This window comes from Bufo bufo, chromosome 5 (assembly GCF_905171765.1).
Source record: "Bufo bufo chromosome 5, aBufBuf1.1, whole genome shotgun sequence".
Lineage (NCBI taxonomy): Eukaryota > Metazoa > Chordata > Amphibia > Anura > Bufonidae > Bufo > Bufo bufo.
In genome coordinates this window covers 533,644,096-533,666,300 of record NC_053393.1, presented here as the reverse complement: position 1 = coordinate 533,666,300, position 22,205 = coordinate 533,644,096, and the positions used below count along the sequence as shown (strand labels likewise).

Below are 22,205 nucleotides of genomic sequence, written 5' to 3'. Positions count from 1 at the left end.
TCGCTCGTGCGAAAGGGGCCTAACTGGCGGCTATCAGAGGTGCCAGAACAAAATATAATAAGTACAATTTGGAGGAAAAATACAGATGCTTTTTATGACATCACAACCTATCATTTTCAATTATAATATATCTTCAATATCTGGATATTCCTGCAGATCGGCATAAAAAATAACTAACGGACAAATCAGGATGAAAATATGTATTCTGATTTAAAGGGAGCCTGTCAGCAGGAAGGTCCCTGATGAACCAGGCACAATGCCTTGTAGGACTAGCGCAGCTGAATGTACCGATACCTTTCACTTAGCGATCCGCTGCTTCATTCTGAAGAAAAAGCACTTTTAATCTATATGTGAGCAGTTAAGTGCACTGAGGGCGGGCCCAAGCCACGTGGTGCACCCTTGCCCCTCCTGCTTCTTTTGCTAGTCTCTCCTTCTCCTGCTTGGTTGACAGGGCCAGGCGAGATGACTATGCAAGAAGGCAATGGTGGGGATGGCAGATGAAGCAGGAGGGGCAAGGGTGCGCAGAGTGGCTTGGGCCCGCCCTCAGTGCACTTAACTGCTTATTTGCATATGGATTAAAGGTATTTTTCTCCAGAATGAAGCTACAGATCACTGTGTGAATGGTATCCTTACATGCAAGGCTGTGCACCTGGTGCGGCGGTGACCTTCCTGGTATCGGATTCTCTAATACCGGGAGACAAAAATAAAACAAATTTGACTCCATCTTCAGGGAGAGAACATTTATCAAAGATCACTCCATGCTATGGGATGTGGAGCAGTAGAAACTGGACCTGTGAGGGCTGAAGGTGGGATTTCTGGAGGTAACTGAAGGTTGCAGGTAGTAAAGCCGAGAAGGACTCTTCTACCACCCGTCAGGCCGGGTGGCATTGACTATTTCGGAGTTCAGCACTGTAATGCGGAAGACTGGAGAGAAGTTGTAATCTCCTGCCATCCCATAATCTGGAATATTTAGTCATTAGGAACCCTTGGTATGACGCTCCACGCGTTTCAGCCTCCTTCAGTCCTTTTGGACTGCTCTTTCAAGGTCACGTCTCCTTTTTCTTTCTGCCTGGAGAAGATGTGCCAGAGATCCGCACGCTGATCTGCATAGCTTCCCCAGTGTTCAGCAGCCTGTCCTCGTCACGGGAACATTTGGTCACACAGCATTTGGCTTCACGCATCCATGGTCCGATCTGACGTAAAAGACTGGCATGGCGTTTGCAGGCCGCACGCCGTTGATTCTTGGATGAAGTAGATGTTGCTGCTCCCCGCGAAGCGGAATGGCTTCATACAAGAGGAGGATTTGTGCCGTCCTTGTGGTTGGAGCGATGTTACTGTTACTAGCATAAACTAGTCCTCCTATGTCTTAGGGGGTAGGCTAGTGGAGGGGCTCAGGATGCTCCATCAATTGCTGGGGGGCAGCCTAGCGGGACAGCCAGACCTCAGCAGTCAGTAGGTTCAGAATATTAATGGCCCATCCTTAAGATAACTCGGCAGCATTGAATTGTTGGGGTCCCGCTCATGGAAACGCCACCTGTCAGCTGCTTGAAGGGGCTCCAATGCTCACTCAAGTACTGCGGTCCATCTACTTGCACGTCATCTACATGGCTGCAATATCCTGCACTTCTGAGTACGACGGTGTTCAGTAGACCGACCACGGCGAACCGCAAAGAGGCCGCAGTGCTTGCAGGAGTCCAGCAGATCAGTGGGATAGAAAGTACTGATAGAAGAGCGCGCCCCCCCCCCCCCCCCCCTGTACTGACATGCAATTCTGCATTTTGCATTTGTTTACTTGAAAACCGTATGTGGCGCTATAGAACACATAATTATGACTGCAATTTACATAGCATGCATTCCCTGCTTTTCCCTTTAGGTCCAGGCACAAGTGCGTCACACCAAAGCTGCATTTGATAGACTGAAAACCGACGTATGTGAAAAAGTCGATCTTCTCAGAGCCAGTAGATGCAATCTGTTATCTCATGTTCTGACTAATTATCAGGTAAGTACATGTCAGGAGCAGTATTATAGTAGTTATATTCTTGTACATAGGGGGCAGTATTATAGTAGTTATATTCTTGTACATAGGGGGCAGTATTATAGTAGTTATATTCTTGTACATAGGAGCAGTATTATAGTAGTTATATTCTTGTATATAGGAGGCAGTATTATAGTAGTTATATTCTTGTACATAGGAGCAGTATTATAGTAGTTATAGTCTTGTACATTGGAGGCAGTATTATAGTAGTTATATTCTTGTACATAGGAGCAGTATTATAGTAGTTATATTCTTGTACACAGGAGGCAGTATTATAGTAGTTATATTCTTGTACGTAGGAGCAGTATTATAGTAGTTATATTCTTGTACATAGGAGCAGTATTATAGTAGTTATATTCTTGTACATAGGAGGCAGTATTATAGTAGTCATATTCTTGTACATAGGAGGCAGAATTATAGCAGTTATATTCCTGTACATAGGAGCAGTATTATAGTAGTTATATTATTGTACATAGGAGGCAGTATTATAGTAGTTATGTTCTTGTACATAGCAGCAGTATTATAGTAGTTATATTCTTGTACATAGGAGCAGTATTATAGTAGTTATATTCTTGTACATAGGAGGGAGTATTATAGTAGTTATATTCTTGTACATAGGAGGGAGTATTATAGTAGTTATATTCTTGTACATAGGAGGCAGTATTATAGTAGTTATATTCTTGTACATAGGAGCAGTATTATAGTAGTTATAGTCTTGTACATAGGAGCAGTATTATAGTAGTTATAGTCTTGTACATAGGAGGAGTATTATAGTAGTTATATTCTTGTACATAGGAGCAGTATTATAGTAGTTATATTCTTGTACATAGGAGCAGTATTATAGTAGTTATATTCTTGTACATAGGAGGCAGTATTATAGTAGTTATATTCTTGTACATAGGAGCAGTATTATAGTAGTTATAGTCTTGTACATAGGAGCAGTATTATAGTAGTTATATTCTTGTACATAGGAGCAGTATTATAGTAGTTATATTCTTGTACATAGGAGCAGTATTATAGTAGTTATATTCTTGTACATAGGAGCAGTATTATAGTAGTTATATTCTTGTACATTGGAGGCAGTATTATAGTAGTTATATTCTTGTACATAGGAGCAGCATTATAGTAGTTATATTCTTGTACATAGGAGCAGTATTATAGTAGTTATATTCTTGTACATAGGAGGCAGTATTATAGTAGTTATATTCTTGTACATAGGAGGCAGTATTATAGTAGTTATATTCTTGTACATAGGAGCAGTATTATAGTAGTTATATTCTTGTACATAGGAGGCAGTATTATAGTAGTTATATTCTTGTACATAGGAGGCAGTATTATAGTAGTTATATTCTTGTACATAGGAGGCAGTATTATAGTAGTAGTAAAATGCATTGAGAGGACTCCCGAGCTCAAAGAGGAGTCCGCTTAGTGCATTTTACTGGTGGTTTGTAGGAGCATAGTGTTGTATGCAAGTGAGTATAAAGAGAAATATTACATAACCGGACTCGGCATCACTTACACTATGCACTGGTTTCTCTGGTGTTTAGGAGCTGACAGAATCCCTTTAATTGATGTGCAAAGGGGGCCCTGAGCAGTGCTCCTTCTACCTGATGTTAGGTTTTTTATTGCTATGTGCTGTAGTCCAGGAGAACCTTTTATTCTACTTAATTTCTCTTCTCTTTGTGTTTGTCGACTTTCTTTGGCAGACAACACTACTTCACTTTTGGGAGAAAACCTCACACACGATGGCCGCCATACATGAAAGCTTCAAGGGATACCAGCCATATGAATTCACTACTCTTAAGGTGATCTGTTGTCTGCTGTTTTTTCCTTCTCAGTTCAGCCTATTATTCCTGAACTGTTCCTTATTGGTACAATTAGAGGAGGGGAATTGCCATACCACCCACTGCTGTTGCTGGTCTACGTTTCCCACTAGCCCCATTGTAACATGTGACGTCTGTGTGGTACGGTATATATGTCATTGCAGGAACCGCTCTACAGTTCTACAAGTTTTAGCCCCCAGTCTTAGTATAATGTCTCCTTGTGGCCCCACTCTTGCTAGCGTCACCGCTCTGTCTGTGCTTCCTGATCCTCTTGTGCAACACGCGTTGCGATGGGTACTGACTTACGCGCGCAGCGTACTGACTTGTAATTTGTGCCAGATGCTGAGGCCAGGACATGTGCGTCAGCGTGTACGACTCATCAGTACACGACTACGAAGCGCCCATTTTTAAAATGGACAGCACTGTCATGTGCGACCACCCTCATGATGTCACTAAAAATACAGCGGTTATTTAAAAAAAGGTGATATCACCATTTTTTAATACCACGGTATATCCTAGATACCGGTTTATCGCCCACTCCTAGTTCAGTGATTTGGTTCCTATCTGTCACTATGTGATGCACCATGAGTGGTGGGAGAAGCTTATTATTTGGCCCCTTTGACACGGGCGAGTTTTCCGCGTGGGTGCAATGCGTGAGGTGAACACATTACACCCGCACTGAATCCGGACCCATTCATTTCTATGGGGCTGTGCACATGAGCGGTGATTTTCACCCATCACTTGTGCGTTGCGTGAAAATCGCAGCAAGCTCTATATTGTGCATTTTTCACGCAACACAGGCCCCATAGAAGTAAATGGGGCTGCGTGAAAATCGCAAGCATCCGCAAGCAAGTGCGGATACGGTGCGATATTCACGCATGGTTGCTAGGAAGAAAGTCTATTCACTGTATTATTTTCCCTTATAACATGGTTATAAGGGAAAATAATACCATTCTTTAATACAGAATGCTTAGTAGAAGGTCAATTGAGGGTTAAAAAAATAATCGCGTAGCTACTGATCTCCTTTTCTTTCTTCAGGACCTGTTAAAGGACCTGTGGTGACATCACTGTGCTCATCACATGATACATCACTATGGTGATGGACCATGTGATGAGCTCAGTGACATCACCACAGGTCCTTTGACAGGTCCTAAAGAAAGAACTGGAGACCGGCAGCTACGCGATCAATTGGAGGAGGTGAGTTAATTTTTTTTAACCCTCAATTGACCTTGTACTAAGCATTCTGTATTAAGAATGCTATTATTTTCCCTTATAACCATGTTATAAGGGAAAATGATAAAATGTACAGAATACTGAACCGAAACCCAAACTTCTGTGAAGAAGTTCGGGTCTCTGTACCAAACATGCCGATTTTTTTCTCACGCGCGTGCAAAATGCTTTGCACTCGCGGGGAAAAATCGTGCATGTTCCCGCAACACAGCCGCATCTTTACCCGCAACGCCCGTGTGAACCCAGCCTTTGAGTTATGTAGTTTGGTTTTGCAGAGTTCGGGCGGTTCAAGTCTGATGTGTACGTTTTGTTTTTTTGTGTTTGTTTTTTTTCAGTTTCGTATTTCCAGCGTCAGTCAGCCGCCACGTTTCAGCATCTCTGAGCTATGACTCCCATGTTACGGAGACATTTTGTTCAGTTGCTATAATATGTTCATTAATAAAACATGTGACAAAAGGCTACACGAAAAGATATGGCTGCCTTCCAGCCCCATTAATTACCAGCCGCGTGGGCGTCCTGCTGGAGCCGCAAGGGGAAGAAATCTCCTTTACTATTGTGCCCGCTCCTCGCTCTGCTTGCCGGTTATTTTTTATAGTCCCGACTGAGAACCGCTCTGACAAACAAGTCGCTGCAGAAAGCCAGAGAGCGATATCTCTCCAGGTGGAACAGGTGTATTCCTGGCGCCGCTCCCCTGCTGTACATTACATATAACTTGTAGAGATATCTCTGAAAGAGCCCGGGCCCCCAAAGTGGGCCCTAACAAGCCGTCAGGTGCATTAACCTCACACTACATTTTGTCCTATTATCATGATATTCCATCATAAATGTCTACTGCCCCTTTAAGGTGTTTATGTTTAAGGTCTTTGAGGCAGATGGGCATTTGTGGCCCCCTCTGGGCACCGCGGATAAGAATGCATCTGCAAACCCTGCACCCTCTCTGGTCACATCCGTTTTACTTTTACTTGCCTTGCACAGAACTTGCATTGTGTCAATAGTAACCTCCAGAGCTGCATTCACAATTCTGTAATCCGTCAGCATTTGTATGATAGACAGATAGAGCTAAAAGGGCTTAGACAGCCATCTGGACGTTGTCCTATTAATCTGCGGATCTCTGGAGCGCTGGGTGCGACTTTATGCTCTCAAAGCTACATAGAAGCCGGCAGAATTTGGAATGCAGCTTTGGGAGTGACTGGTGTAAAAGACCTGATCAGTGCGATATAATGAAATGGTTGTGACTGTCTACTCGGGTACTACAGAGCCCTCGCTATGAAGGGTCAGCCCTGGATTTGGCCGGTCAGAATGTATTTTGTCCGTCCGGTTTTCGCTTTGTTTTGGCTCAGTCAAGTTTATTCTGCTTCTGAAAAGCAAATGTTCTCCATTTTTCCGTTATCTTCTGTTGACTTAGTATTTATCATCTCCGAGCTCTCAGTACCAGGATTTCCCCCATCGCACTCGTTCCCACGCTTGTGTGGGCGCGCCGGCGGCACTTAAGCAGATTGCGCTGTACAAGATTAAGCCGCCTGCTCCCAGATGCTGTGTAACTACAAGTACCAGCAGTAGGGCTTCTTCTCCCCTCCAGTATTCTAGCAGTGTAATTTGTTTCACGTAATTCAGTTGCATCCATCCATCTTAAACTTTTTCAATGTGGGGACCTGGTCATGTGACCTTTTAAAGGGGTTTTCTGAGACTTAAAGGGGTTGCCCCATGAAAAATATTCTACAGTTTTGAAACCAGCACCTGGATCTGAACACTTTTGTAATTGCATGTAATTAAAAATTTATCATAGCCACTGAGTTATTCAATAAAATGTATCTATCTGTACAGCGCCACCTGCTGTTTGTTTGTTTTTTCTATTGTTTTGTCCTGCTCACTGAGAAGGTCGCACATGCTCAGTTTCATCCCTCAACTGCCTCCTGAGCTGTGATAGGCAGAGCATGGACACGCCTCCTGAGCTGTGATAGGCAGAGCATGGACACGCCTCCTGAGCTGCAGCAGAAAAGACACTCCCCTGAGCTCCAGCTTGATATAAATCCATACAGTGGACTGCACTGCGCTTGTTGAGCACAGAGAAAGCACAGGAGCGCTGGTACCTTCTCAAACAGCTGATCGGCGGGGTCCCAGGTGTCAGACCCCCCCACCGATCAGATTCTGATGACCTGTTCAGAGGATAGGTCATCAGTATTGACATCTCGAAAAACTCTTAGCCCAGAGCTTGCTGATCCGCAAATTAATAGGAGGATGTCCAAATGGTTGTCTAAGCCCTTTTAGCTCTGGTCTATCATAAAAATTTTGATAGATTCCAGATAACAATCGGCAGAATTGCAAATGCAGCTCTGGAGGTTACTATTGACACAATGCAAGTTATGTGCAAGTAAAAGTAAAACGGATGTGACCAGAGAGGGTGCAGGGTTTGCAGATGCATTCTCCTCCGTCTGTCTGTGAACTACAGGATGACATCATCGCCTATCGAATCCCTCCAGCACTTTAGTGGGGGTCCGGTCTCTGGGGGCCACTATCAGTCCTGAGAATGAGGAGGCTGCAGCACTGGTTTAGGGCTGCACTCCTTCTAAGGCTACTTTCACACTTGCGGCAGAGGATTCCGGCAGGCAGTTCCATCACCGGAACTGACTGCTGGATCTGGCAATCCGGACGCCAGCTGATGGCATTTGTAAGACGGATCCGGATGCGGATCTGTCTGACAAATGCATTGAAATACCGTATCCGTCTCTCTGGTGTCATCCGGAAAAACGGATCCAGTATAAAAAATGTTAGCATTTTTTTTTAAGGTCTGGGCATGCGCAGACAGGAAAGCTAGATCCGTTTTGCTGGAACACTTAATGCCGGCACTAATACACTTTAATGTAAATTAATGCAAATTAATGGCGGATTCTGGTGTTCAGGATTTTTGGCCGGAGAGAAAACTGCAGCATGCCGCGGTATTTTCTCCGTCCAGAAAACATAAGAGGGACTGAAGTGATGCATCATGAAGGGAATCCTCTCCATTCAGAATGCATTAGGATAAAACTGATCATTTTTTTTCCGGTATTGAGGTCCTGTGATGGAACTCAATACCGGAAAACAAAAACGATAGTGTGAAAGTGCCATAAGTTCTCCTTTCGTAGCAGCAGCGCCGCGGCCTCCCATTGTGCAGAGAAGTGCAGCATTTACCTGAGTGGGAGCAATTCCTTTCATAGCCAGGTGGCTGGGGCACCGCTCTGCAGGAGAGTTAAGGCAGTGCAGGGGATCCAATAGCAGGCTGTGGCCGTGACATCAGTAAAGTCGACCAGGGCAGAAATCGGCCCCCGGTGCCCTAGACAGAGAGTAAGGCAAGGTTCCCAAATCTGCGCACTGTGCTGATAGATACAACATTTGACCTCCATTTTCATTTTCCACTTTAGAGTTTACAAGACCCGCTCGATAAACTGTGCCGCCAGTCTAAGAAGAAAACAAAGGCCAAGGAAGCCCCTCCTGAAACGCAGGACAATGACCAGTAAGTGGCAGGAAAAAAAGGTCCCTGTAAAGTACATTAAGCCTGTGAAAACCCTGCTGTAATGTCTCACTTCTGGGCCGAGATAGGATGACTTCAAATTACAGGGCCAAAGCCTGAGGCTGCACCACTGAGAGATTGTGCGGTGTCCTCCTGGAGACCTTGTGTGCATCTAAATCGCCACATACATCACTGCTTACACACACGCACACGTCGTCATATGGGTTAGTTCAGGGATGCTCAACCTGCGGCCCTCCAGCTATTGTAAAACTACAACTCCCGCCATGCCCTGCTGTAGGCTGATAGCTGTATTCTGTTCAGGCATGCTGGGAGTTGTAGTTTTGCAACAGCTGGAGGGCCACAGGTTGAGCATGCCTGGGTTAGTTCACCCGGCGGATTTTGGGGGGCGGGAAAAAACAAATTCTGGTGCGGCTTCTCAATTTCGGTGCCATGGAGCAGGCCCTGCATGCAGCAGCGACCATCTGGACACCGCTCCAAGAAAGGACATGTGGTCGCAGCTATAAACCACCGCCATATGAAGTGCAGCCCCTGGATTCGCCGGCAAAAAGCCCTGCATGAACGGGACTTTGAAAGCCAGATACATCCCCCGCCCATTTTCACGTTAGGACAAACGGAATTTTCCAGGATTGTCTTAGAAAATTACGAACCATTGGCGATTATGCGAGTCGGATGCATGTATTGATGTAGATGGTGATTTCGACAGGAGCGTAGATATCGGGCCGTGTCACCAGCTCCTTACAGCGTTGTTGCTAAGCAACAGAGAAAATGGGTACACTACGGCCCACCATGATTATTGAAACCAAAAAACTTCTCTTTTTCTTCCCCCCCCCCCTGCAGACTGATTTCTTTAGATGAGCAGCAGAATGAGACCGAATCCGTGTCATCAGGTACGTCCGCACAGTGGTGGCCGCGCTTCCACGATTAAAGGGGTTTTCCCATTTCATAGAGTGATGGCATATCGCCAGTGTACGCCATCAGTTTTCGGTTTGTAGCGGTCCGACCTCTGGGACCCCACATCGATCCTGACCTGGTCCTTTTGAGCAGGACCAGATCAGGACAGGTAAGTAAGGCTCTCTCCTTTCAGTGGACTGTAAGCAGAGATCTTGAAAATTGTAATGAATTGGAACACGCAGTGCAGCGACTAAAGATCGCCGTGTAGCAGTACAACCATTGAACTGAGTGGGGCGGCAGCGCAACTCGCAGGTTACCACAACCCAGAATTGTGTTTTTTTTATTTTTAGTTTTTTTTGTTTTGTTTTTTGGGGGTGGGGGTTGTTGCAGCAATATGCAAATCGTGCTGCAACCCCATTCCGTTCGCTGCCTGCATGGCTATACAGCGATCTTTGGTCACGGCTAGTTGCCACATATACCCGACCTAAAGCCCTCTATATCCTGCATGAGAAAGATTGAGAGAGATACGGTACAAAGGGGAAAGCAGAAACGTAACATCCCGGCCCCCGGAGGCGCACTTCTGGTAGTAAGATTTCATTCTCCAGGGGTTAAAGGTCATTTGGATATGTACCAAGGGGAATGGTGTGTGAGCGGACACAGGATCTCTCTGATCTAGTCTTTTTCTGAACCATTTTTTTTTCCTTTCATTTTATGTCTGAAGCTGAACTGGACAAAGCAAACACCCCCACGTTTGATGGTTAGGCTACTTTCACACTGGCGTTTCGGCTTTCCGTTTGTGAGATCCGTTCAGGGCTCTCACAATCGGTCCAAAACGGATCAGTTTTGCCCTAATGCATTCTGGATGGAAAAGGATCCGCTCAGAATGCATCAGTTCCGTCTCCATTCGGCTTTGGGGGCGGACAGCGTTTTGGTGTCCGTCTGACGAAACTGAGCCAAACGGATGCGTCCTGACACACAATGTAAGTCAATGGGGACGGATCCGTTTTCTCTGACACAATAGAAAACTGATCCGTCCTCCATTGACTTTCAATAGTGTTCAAGACGGATCCGTCTTGGCTATGTTAAAGGTAAAGGAAAAAGGAAAGAAACTCAAAGTACCAAAAATAACAATTAAATAAATATTTTATTGAATCAAAGACATGATTAAAAACGCACATACAATTGATGCCAAGGACAGGGTAGGGGGAACAGGGAAGGAGAAAACAAGCGCCACCCTGGATGAACACACTGGTCTCACAGTACATACAGAAATAATAATAGGGTCATGAGAGAAATATGTATATAAAAGGTACAATGACCAACTCATGGATCCGGTGTAGCAAGGTATATGTTAGATAGTATAAGGTAAGTATAGATCAGTAAGAAAACCAACCATGGCTGTGGTGCATGGTGTGCTGACCAGAATAGTAATGCAAAAATAATGTAAAGTCAGCAAAACAATGAATAAAAGCCAAGTGAGGAATCTCAACATCAGCAGCACAAAGCCGTGGGAGGGAGACTATGATCTAAAGCTTACCAAAGGTGGACCAAGTGTGGACAAGAGAACCAGGATGGCGCTACCCCAACGCGTGTTTCGGCGTGCCTTCGTCAGGGGGTAACGCCATCACTGTGAACCAGATATTTAAAGTCTCCTTGGACCAATGAAAAAGGCAGCACTTACTCGTCCCCAGGTGTGTTGATGGCCTGGCGCGCGCAAATCGATTACTGGAACATTCGGCAACCCCAAGTTCTCATAATTACACAGCATATAAATATAAATATAATTTATATGCTGTGTAATTATGAGAACTTGATATTATATCGCATGATGAGTAGATGTTCGGCCTTTATAGCATGGATGCATTTGCTGGGGTACTGCATGTATTGTTTGGCTCCCGTTTTCAATTATATATTCTATTGCCGAGAATTACATCTTGATATACTGACGTCCTGCTTCTCCTCCCCTTCTGTGATGTGCGCGCGCGTCATTCGATGCTGCCTCCGGCGCCTCACTCCCGAGCGTCCTTACGTCAATGCCGCCCGATCAGGTGACTTTGTCACGTGATGTGGGCGTGTCGACTGGACGCCGGCCGTGGGGTTGCCGAATGTTCCAGTAATCGATTTGCGCGCGCCAGGCCATCAACACACCTGGGGACGAGTAAGTGCTGCCTTTTTCATTGGTCCAAGGAGACTTTAAATATCTGGTTCACAGTGATGGCGTTACCCCCTGACGAAGGCACGCCGAAACGCGCGTTGGGGTAGCGCCATCCTGGTTCTCTTGTCCACACTTGGTCCACCTTTGGTAAGCTTTAGATCATAGTCTCCCTCCCACGGCTTTGTGCTGCTGATGTTGAGATTCCTCACTTGGCTTTTATTCATTGTTTTGCTGACTTTACATTATTTTTGCATTACTATTCTGGTCAGCACACCATGCACCACAGCCATGGTTGGTTTTCTTACTGATCTATACTTACCTTATACTATCTAACATATACCTTGCTACACCGGATCCATGAGTTGGTCATTGTACCTTTTATATACTTATTTCTCTCATGACCCTATTATTATTTCTGTATGTACTGTGAGACCAGTGTGTTCATCCAGGGTGGCGCTTGTTTTCTCCTTCCCTGTTCCCCCTACCCTGTCCTTGGCATCAATTGTATGTGCGTTTTTAATCATGTCTTTGATTCAATAAAATATTTATTTAATTGTTATTTTTGGTACTTTGAGTTTCTTTCCTTTTTGCTTTGTTATTGTACTCGGAGCTTGTACCGAGTTACCTCTTTTCGGATGTCCCAGCACGTTTATTTTTTTCAATCAAATCGTTTTTATTATTCAAATAAAATTGGCATATTACAAGACAGTTAGTGTCTACAATTTTCTGTTAATTTCCCCCCTCCACGTCTCATATACAAAGAATTGTATAAAACAATATCATATATCCATATACTTGATACATCTCCCACAGTTATTGTACATAATGTATATACCAATAAAAGACAAACAGTTACAAAGTTATTTGACTGTTTAAACCCAACAATCCCCCCCCCCCCCCAGATCAGAGCATGAATTTTCAAGACCTTATTATATTACGACATGAGTGTGAGACAACCATTCATTCCACAACTTCTCAAACTTCTGAGGACATCCTCTCCTAACAAACACTCCCCTCTCTAAAGTCAACATGTCATTCACCTTTCTCACAAATTCATCCACTGTTGGCGGACTCCCCTGGATCCACCTAAAAGCAATCAACTTCCTGGCCACATACAATAGTCTCCCAACTGCCACCTTGACCGCCTCTCCCCCACCAATCTCCTTCACATATCCCAGCACACATATCTTTGGGTCCTTCTGCACCCTCAACTCCAGGTTACGATTAATCAAAGTCAACACCTCATCCCAAAAACTACTTAACACTGGACAAGACCAAAGCATATGAAACAGATCTGCACCTTCCGCCATACATTTTGGACAATTGTCATCAGTTCTAACCCCAATTTTCCGTAAAAACACTGGAGTTTTGTAGACTCTGTGGATGATAAACAGTTGTGACAACTTGCCCTGTTCACTTACAGACACTCTCGGGACTGCCTCCAATATATCTTCCCACTGTTCCTTAGGGATGTCCCCCAGATCCTTTTCCCATTTTCTCATCCTTGTAAGAGGGAATCCTATCAAAAATGTATCTAGAAGCAGAGTATACACCTGTGATATCAACCCTCTCTTTCCTCCAGCTGGGAGAGCTAGTTTATGGACCACATCCACTTTTGCAATAATGCATCCCTTCCTTGTCGTGACACCATAGGCGTGTCTCAGCTGCAAATATTGATAAAACCACACTTTAGGAATGTTGAATTCCTGCTGTAGACCTTGAAATGATTTAAATACATTAGTCTCGATCAGTTGACCTATCCTCATTACTCCATGGGATTCCCAATTTCGGACTCCTGATAGAGAAATGAATTCTGGCAACAGGTTATTGTTCCATATTGGGGAAAGCTCTCCTACCCCACCAACTCCCCTGATCAATTTCACCTTTGCCCACACTTTTTTCATAAGCTCTATAAGCGTTACTTTCTCTCTCCCCCCATGCATCCCTGCACCCTCCAGAATACCCATAAGATCCCTACTACCCAACCAGTGTTGCAGTATCTTCCCCGTCACACCTGGTAGCTGAAATTCCATCCAACCCTTGAAATGTTGACACTGAGAGGCTAAGAAATAAATCCAGGCGTTAGGGACAGCTAAGCCACCTTCCGACTTGGGATATTGCAGCGTCTCCAGCTTAATCCTAGCTTGACCATATTTCCAGATAAGATCTCTAAATATCGAATGTATTTTCCTAAATCTCTCAACTGGGATCCATACAGGTGCATTATTCAATATGTATAGTAACTGAGGCATCATTACCATTTTTAAGAGATTCACTCTGCCCACCACCGACAAAAAGAGTCTACCCCATGTCCTAGCCTTAAGCCTAAAGGTATTTAGCAAAGGAGTTAAATTAAGTTCTTCAAAATCCAGCAGTCTAGGTGTTATATATAGCCCCAAATATTTAAACTTGCCCACCCAGGGTATCAAACTATCTGCCCGCACACCAGAGAGTGCCTGTCCGTCTACCGGCATCAAGGCGGACTTCTGCCAATTTATCCGAAGTCCAGAGAAGCCACCAAATCTATCTATCAAAGCCATGGCCGCATCCAAAGAGCCCCCAGTGTCACCCAAAAATAACATAGTGTCATCAGCATACATTGCCACTTTATTTTGCGTCTCACCATATCTAAACCCCACAATATGAGGTGACAGGCGGATAAGGGCTGCAAGTGGTTCAATTGCTAAAGCAAACAACAAGGGTGACAATGGGCACCCCTGTCTGGTGCCCCTGGACAAAGAGAAGCTATCTGACAACCCCCCATTAGCTCTGATCCGTGCCTTTGGACTTGAATACAACACTTTCACCCACTGAATAAATCGAGCACCAAAGCCCATGACTCTCAATGTTTCCCATAGGTAGTTCCATTCGACACTGTCGAACGCCTTGGCGGCGTCTAACGCAAGTAAGGCCCTATCTCCTCCATTATCAGCTGGAATATTCAGACTGGCATATACTCTACGGATATTTATAGCAGTCGATTTCCCAGGCATAAAGCCCGTTTGATCCGGGTGCACTATAGTTAGGATTACCCTGGACAGCCTGTTCGCCAACACCTTCGCCAGGAGCTTCACATCTGCTGTTAGTAGCGAAATTGGTCTATAGGAATCAGGAACTTTGGGATCTTTCCCAGGCTTAGGAATAACTACTATGATAGCCTCCTGCATAGAATGTGGTAGCGAACCCACCTCCAGAGAATATTCAAGAACCTTAAGTAATTCAGGAAGAAGTATCCCTTGCAACTTTTTATACACCTCCACTGGTATGCCGTCTGCCCCCGGCGCCTTACCATTCGCCATCCCCCCAAGAGCTGCCTCCAACTCCTCCAGCGTGATCGGCTCTTCCAGTCTCTCCCTATCCTCCTCAGATAACACTGAAAGCTGAGCCTCAGCCAGAAAGGCGGACAAGGCCTCCTCCGAGCTAGACGCCTTGGAAGCATAGAGAGAGACATAAAAACCTTTTAGAATATCTAATATCCCTTTTGTATCCTGGCTACTATTCCCATTGCCATCCATTAGCTCTTGTATACAAGAAGAACCCCTCTGTGCCTGAGAAACCACTGAGAGCAGATGCCCAACTTTCTCTCCCTCCTCAAAAGATCTTTGGCAGTAAAAACTACGTTTCCTCTCTGCAGCCTGTAGTAGGTGACACCTCAGCTGTTCCTGAGCTACCTCCAGCACGTTTATACTGTGTAGGCACTGTCCTCCTTGTGTTTCTGGGATATCCAGGGTCTTTTCTTTCTTTTCTATGTTAAAGGTAATACAAACGGATCCGTTCTGAACGGATGCATGTAGTTGTGTTATTGTAACGGATCCGTTTTTGCAGATCCATTACTGATCCGCACCAAACGCGAGTGTGAAAGTAGCCTAAGACGGGAGAGGCAGCCAGATGTATGTACATAGGCTTGCTGCAGTGTTACAGCCTCCTGATGACGGTTTCCATTTTCCAGGTACATTGGATGATTTGTTAGATCTGAAACCAGAGGAGAAGTTTAACTTTGAAGAAAGTGGTGAGTTTTCCTGCAATCTGAGCCCATGTATCAATGGTTCACCATATACCTCTGGCCGATAAAGGTGGACGGGGTCTGGAGGACCCTCCGTATAAAGGAGAAAAGTTCTATCTTATGAAATTCTCCTAGTAGTTCAAATCCATTTCACCATCTATAAGAGCAGTATTATAGTAGTTATATTATTGTACATAGGAGACAGTATTATAGTAGTTATATTATTGTACATAGGAGCAGTATTATAGTAGTTATATTATTGTACATAGGAGACAGTATTATAGTAGTTATATTATTGTACATAGGAGCAGTATTATAGTAGTTATATTATTGTACATAGGAGCAGTATTATAGTAGTTATATTATTGTACATAGGAGACAGTATTATAGTAGTTATATTCTTGTACATAGGAGCAGTATTATAGTAGTTATATTCTTGTACATAGGAGCAGTATTATAGTAGTTATATTCTTGTACATAGGAGTAGTATTATAGTAGTTATATTCTTGTACATAGGAGCAGTATTATAGTAGTTATATTCTTGTACATAGGAGGCAGTATTATAGCAGTTATATTCTTGTACATAGGAGCAGTATTATAGTAGTTATATTCTTGTACATAGGAGGCAGTATTATAATAGTTATATTCTTGTACATAGGGGCAGTATTATAGTAGTTATATTCTTGTACATAGGAGGCAGTATTATAGTAGTTATATTCTTGTACATAGGAGGCAGTATTATAGTAGTTATATTCTTGTACATAGGGGCAGTATTATAGTAGTTATATTCTTGTACATAGGAGGCAGTATTATAGCAGTTATATTCTTGTACATAGGAGCAGTATTATAGTAGTTATATTCTTGTACATAGGAGGCAGTATTATAATAGTTATATTCTTGTACATAGGAGGCAGTATTATAGCAGTTATATTCTTGTACATAGGAGCAGTATTATAGTAGTTATATTCTTGTACATAGGAGGCAGTATTATAATAGTTATATTCTTGTACATAGGAGGCAGTATTATAGTAGTTATATTCTTGTACATAGGAGGCAGTATTATAGCAGTTATATTCTTGTACATAGGAGCAGTATTATAGTAGTTATATTCTTGTACATAGGAGGCAGTATTATAGTAGTTATATTCTTGTACATAGGAGGCAGTATTATAGCAGTTATATTCTTGTACATAGGAGGCAGTATTATAGCAGTTATATTCTTGTACATAGGAGACAGTATTATAGTAGTTATATTCTTGTACATAGGAGCAGTATTATAGTAGTTATATTCTTGTACATAGGAGCAGTATTATAGTAGTTATATTCTTGTACATAGGAGGCAGTATTATAGTAGTTATATTCTTGTACATAGGAGCAGTATTATAGTAGTTATATTCCTGTACATAGGAGCAGTATTATAGTAGTTATATTCTTGTACATAGGAGCAGTATTATAGTAGTTATATTCTTGTACACAGGAGCAGTATTATAGTAGTTATATTCTTGTACATAGGGGCAGTATTATAGTAGTTATATTCTTGTACATAGGTGCAGTATTATAGCAGTTATATTCTTGTACATAGGAGCAGTATTATAGTAGTTATATTCTTGTACATAGGAGCAGTATTATAGTAGTTATATTCTTGTACATAGGAGCAGTATTATAGTAGTTATATTCTTGTACACAGGAGCAGTATTATAGTAGTTATATTCTTGTACACAGGAGCAGTATTATAGTAGTTATATTCTTGTACATAGGAGCAGTATTATAGTAGTTATATTCTTGTACATAGGAGCAGTATTATAGTAGTTATATTCTTGTACATAGGAGCAGTATTACAGCATCATTTTCTTGGCTGTGCGGAGGGGAGTCTGTTTTGTCAGGCCATTGGATAACCAGTTATCACCAAATTGATGTTGAAACAAGTAGTCAGTAATCCGGAGTCCCCACTCACACTCATTCTATGTTCATGTCATCTGTCAGATTTTCTGATGGTAATGATACTGGATGCAACTTCTTGTTTTCTCCCTTTAGCCACATCCAAGGATCCACTCGCAGATCCCTTTGAGCCGGATTCTCTGGAGAAGGACGAGATGCAGCTTTTGAATGAGATCTTAAGTGCATCTTCCTTGGATAGTGGGGAACTGGGGAAGGAGTGGACGGCCATCTTCGGGGAGCCCCTCTTCAATGCTCAGCCTTTAAGCCCAGCATCTCCAGAACCAGAACAGAAAGCCGAACAGTCGTCTGGTTTCCTTCCTTCACAGTTGCTGGACCAAGAATTTGGTGGTTTCCAGGCTACACCACATGGTTTGTACCTTTTAAAATGGGAAATCCAGAGCTTTCCTGACTGAGCATGTCATCTTCTTCATGTACAGGTTCTATATGATGGGGTGTAAGTACTGAATGGGTCAATTATTGCAGGAAGGTCTGGGCATTTAAAGGGTTTGTCTGATTTTATGTAAATAAAGGTTAATTACCAACCTAATTAAAAGTCCTTCAGCTTTAGAACGTTCCAAGATCCCTGCTTTCAGTCAGTGGATGTGAACATTGACTCACCAGAGACCTACCACTTCTCAAAGCTGAGAATTTGCTCCAGTTGTATCAAGTCTAGACAATTCTCTGTGAGCTCAATATAGCGAAGCCGGCACAAATCGCTCCAGTGCGTCTGTTCAGGTAAAAACATTTTTTATTTAGTCCTAGTGCACATGACGGTAAGTATTTTTCAGTCCGCAAATTGCAGATTCACAAAGTACGTATACCGTCCGCGTTGCATCTGCATTTTTTTGCAGACCCATCAATGGGTCCATGGTCCGAGTATAGGCCACGTATCTTTTTGCGGAACGGACATACGGATGCGGAAAGCACATGGGTTCAAGATGGAATGCAGACCACGGGCCCTTTGAAGTCAGTGGATCCACAAAATAAATGCAGGCAGCATCGTATTTTGCGGACCTTAAAACGGACACGTCGTGTCCACGGGGGCTTACAATGACAAATTTGAATGTTTGTTTTCATCCTGTGTCTCTGTGTTTCAGACTGGTCAGCCAACTTCGAGGCATCATCCTCATTTTCATCATCATCATCATCATCCTGCCTCCCACCCACTAATCTCAATCAGAATTTCAACAGGACCCCGGTGAAAGGTAGGATCATCGCCTGCAGCCATTGGCCATTCATGCCTCTGTTCTGTATGTTGTTCCCTGACATATATGTTGGGGGTGGGAGCTTCACTACATGCCGCATCTACAGTACATTCTGGCCTTTGGGAGCCCCATGTTTTTTTTTCAAACAACAGAACCGGCTGATCGGATCAGAGATGAACTGTGGTTATCATAGTGACTGCATTACAGTATTCAATGTCCTCCTTACGCTTTACGGTTTTCTAACCTATTCCAGCATGCTTTGCTCTGTATTGTTTCTCAGGACTTGCTCCGTCTAGGTAACATGGAGAGGGGCGGTATGAGAGGCACGGCTACTGTAGAGAGTATTGTGTGGCAGGAGGAGCAAGTCCTGGGAAACATAACGGAGCAATGCATGCTGGGTTTGGTTAGAAAACCCGACAGGAAGCAGATGCAAACAGGAAGTTCTGCTTGTAAACATCCTGCCAGGATGCAGTGATGGTGAGAACAGGGGAAGGAAGGTAGGTAACGGGTATATGGGACAAAAATATGCAGTGTTCGGGGTTCTCTGAGCAGATAAAAAAAAGTTGAATTATGAAACTGGAAAACCCATTAAAAAAACTAAAAATAAAAAGTTATTAGAATGTTCCCCCCCCCCCCCCCCCCATGTGTCGGGCCCCTTTACAGGGAATAGAATATATTTACCCTGCACCGTGACGCTTGACAGGCGGGGACGAACCTCCCTTTGGCTGCTGTCCCCAAACGCCCATCTAAACATTAAATAACATTAGTAAAAGTGGGCTGTTCTGGAAGTAGTCTATATAAACTGATCAAAACTGTATGTGACTATGGATATAAAAAATAATTTTTTTACATTTTGAATATTTTTTTTATTCTGGCTGCGAAAGCAGACAAAAAAATGCTGCTTCTGTAGCTCACTTTGCAGCTTTTCTGTATAGCGGGAGTCACAACCTTCGGCACTCCAGCTGCTGTAAAACTACAACTCCCAGAATCCTCCTTTCAATTGTATGGGAGTTACAAGAGCAGCCAATTGAAAGGAGGATTCTGGGAGTTGTAGTTTCAGACCAGCTGGAGTTCCGGACATTGCGGATGCCTTCAGTATAGACTGGGACAGCATCAGCAGAGTCGTCTTTATTATTATTATTATTATTATTTAATAATAACGTTATTATTACACGGTTACTGCTCTATTGTACTCCTGAAGGCCTAGGTAAGGCAGCACTCCTCTGTCACTCTCTGGTCTCTGAAGAAGGGGCAGCACTCCACTTCCTGGGGATTGTAGTCCTATATGGACACTTTTCTCTTAACTTCCATTCATTGCAGCTGCCATAAAGCACAACTCTGCTGCACGGTCTATACAGACAATACAGGAAGAAAGGGTGTATCTCCATTGTGGCCATAATAAAAAATCACTACATCATTAATACAGAGCAAACCCAGTATTTCTGTAATGAATGGAACTACAATTACATAAATGTTTTCTTTCTTTCTTTTTCTCTCTCTTTCTTTCGTTCTTTCTTTCTTTCTCTTTCTCTCTCTCTCTCTCTTTCTTTTTCTCTCTCTTTCTTTCTTTTTCTCTCTCTTTCTTTCTTTTTCTCTCTCTTTCTTTCTTTTTCTCTCTCTTTCTTTCTTTTCTCTCTTTCTTTCTTTCTTTCTTTCTCTCTCTCTCTCTCTTTCTCTCTCTCTTTCTCTTTCTCTTTCTTTCTCTCTCTCTTTCTCTTTCTCTCTCTCTTTCTCTTTCTTTCTCTCTCTATCTTTCTTTCTCTCTCTCTTTCTTTCTCTCTCTTTCTCTCTCTCTCTTTTTTTCTCTCTCTCTCTTTTTTTCTCTCTCTCTCTTTTTTTCTCTCTCTCTCTCTCTCTCTCTCTCTCTCTTTTTTTCTCTCTCTCTCTCTTTTTCTCTCTCTCTCTCTTTTTCTCTCTCTCTCTCTCTCTCTCTCTTTCCGCTCTCTCGTCTGGTTTGAGGATGAAACTGGACAATCCCTTTAAGGGTATATGTGTGTATATGTATGTGTATATATATATATATATATAATATATATATATATATATATATATATATAATATAATTATTTTTTCTTTTTTTTTTTTTTTAAATCCTTTTTCTTATTTTTCTTAGATGCATCAAAAAGCACAAAAGATCTTTCTAGCTGGTACAACCTCTTTGCCGACCTCGATCCTTTATCTAACCCTGACGCTGTGGGGAAAACCGATAAGGAACACGAACTTCTCAATGCCTGATCACTGCCCTCAACAGCCGGAGGGAGCGCAGCACATGTGCCACTGATGATTGCCTAGAAATATTCTTGTATGTTCTCTCCGTGTAATAAAGGAGGTAGGTGACATCTCCGATCGTCGCCTTTTTTGCCAATAGCTGGACTCGCTGATGAACTTTTAAAGGGAAACACTCCTATTTTTCTACTGGTCATATCATTATTGCGTTTTCACTCCGCACGGATTAGGGATTCTCATTTGGATGAACAGGATCGGTCTGTCGAGAGTAATTTATTGGTATGGGGGTAAAATGAATTGGAGCAGAAGATGGATTGTCTACCCAGCATGCACTGCTTTCAGATCTGTGGGAGGTCCTCTTCTGTCAGGTTTATGTATCTCTGGGAAAGCTGGGTGACAACCAGTACTGTCACCAGTGCAGATCCTGCAAGGGTTGTCGCCCAGCTTTACAACCGTACTGAACAGCCGCGGTTTGTAAAGCTTAAGCGAAGCGACAACCAGCAGCTTCACCAGTGCAACTCCCATAGGAGTTGTCAGACAATTTTGCTAGAATTCTAATCTGAACAACATGTCTTGTAAAGCTGAGTGATGACCCTCTTTGGAGCCATAATGGTGGCCGCCTATATCGCCCAGCTTTCCCAAATACAGACATGGCTAAGGAGAATGTTTGACAACTTGACAAAAGAGGACAACTTAAGAACTTGGTATAACGCGGAGGAAATGATTGTTACAAGCTGCCCTCATATATACACTGGAAGGACGGGAGGCCAGGCGGACCATGGGGTGGAGCTGGGGACCTCTCTCCTGGATGCCGTCTGTCACTTTTGCTGTTTTACTTTTCTTGTTCCATTTTCTTCATGACATCTTGAAGTCACTTTGCAGGATGAAGTATTAACCCTCTCCACACTGAGCATGTTTTCAGCGTCATCAAATAAACCCTTTGTTTTGTTCTTTTTCTGCCAGATGAGGTGTTGTTATTTCATAGGGTTTCTGATTTTTATAATAAAAAATAATAAAGCTTAAAGGGGCAGTAGCCCCATTAAATATATTTATTGTACAGATAATAAAGATGCAGAATATTTGACATTTACATGCATTAAAAAATTCATTAAAGAATTATGACATTTTCTTACATAGCATGGCGCCACCTGGTGTTCAAGTTGTATAGCCATGTGCAGGTCCACCTAGTGAA

At 43.1% G+C, this 22,205-nt stretch overlaps 1 protein-coding gene across 5 annotated transcripts in view; it reads left to right on the top strand.

Annotated features, from left to right (window-relative positions):
* Positions 1–21,975, top strand: part of ICA1 (islet cell autoantigen 1) — a 70,501-nt gene extending 48,526 nt beyond the window's left edge. For all 5 annotated transcript variants that reach the window (XM_040431246.1, XM_040431245.1, XM_040431249.1 and 2 more), the window contains exons 7-14: positions 1,874–1,999; positions 3,742–3,840; positions 8,487–8,578; positions 9,434–9,483; positions 15,592–15,651; positions 17,679–17,951; positions 18,680–18,787; positions 20,901–21,975. In XM_040431246.1, coding sequence (XP_040287180.1) covers positions 1,874–1,999; positions 3,742–3,840; positions 8,487–8,578; positions 9,434–9,483; positions 15,592–15,651; positions 17,679–17,951; positions 18,680–18,787; positions 20,901–21,022 — 930 coding nt within the window. In that variant the 3' untranslated portion in view covers positions 21,023–21,975. The remainder of the gene's footprint in view (positions 1–1,873; positions 2,000–3,741; positions 3,841–8,486; positions 8,579–9,433; positions 9,484–15,591; positions 15,652–17,678; positions 17,952–18,679; positions 18,788–20,900) is intronic.
* Positions 21,976–22,205: the final 230 nt, after the last annotated feature.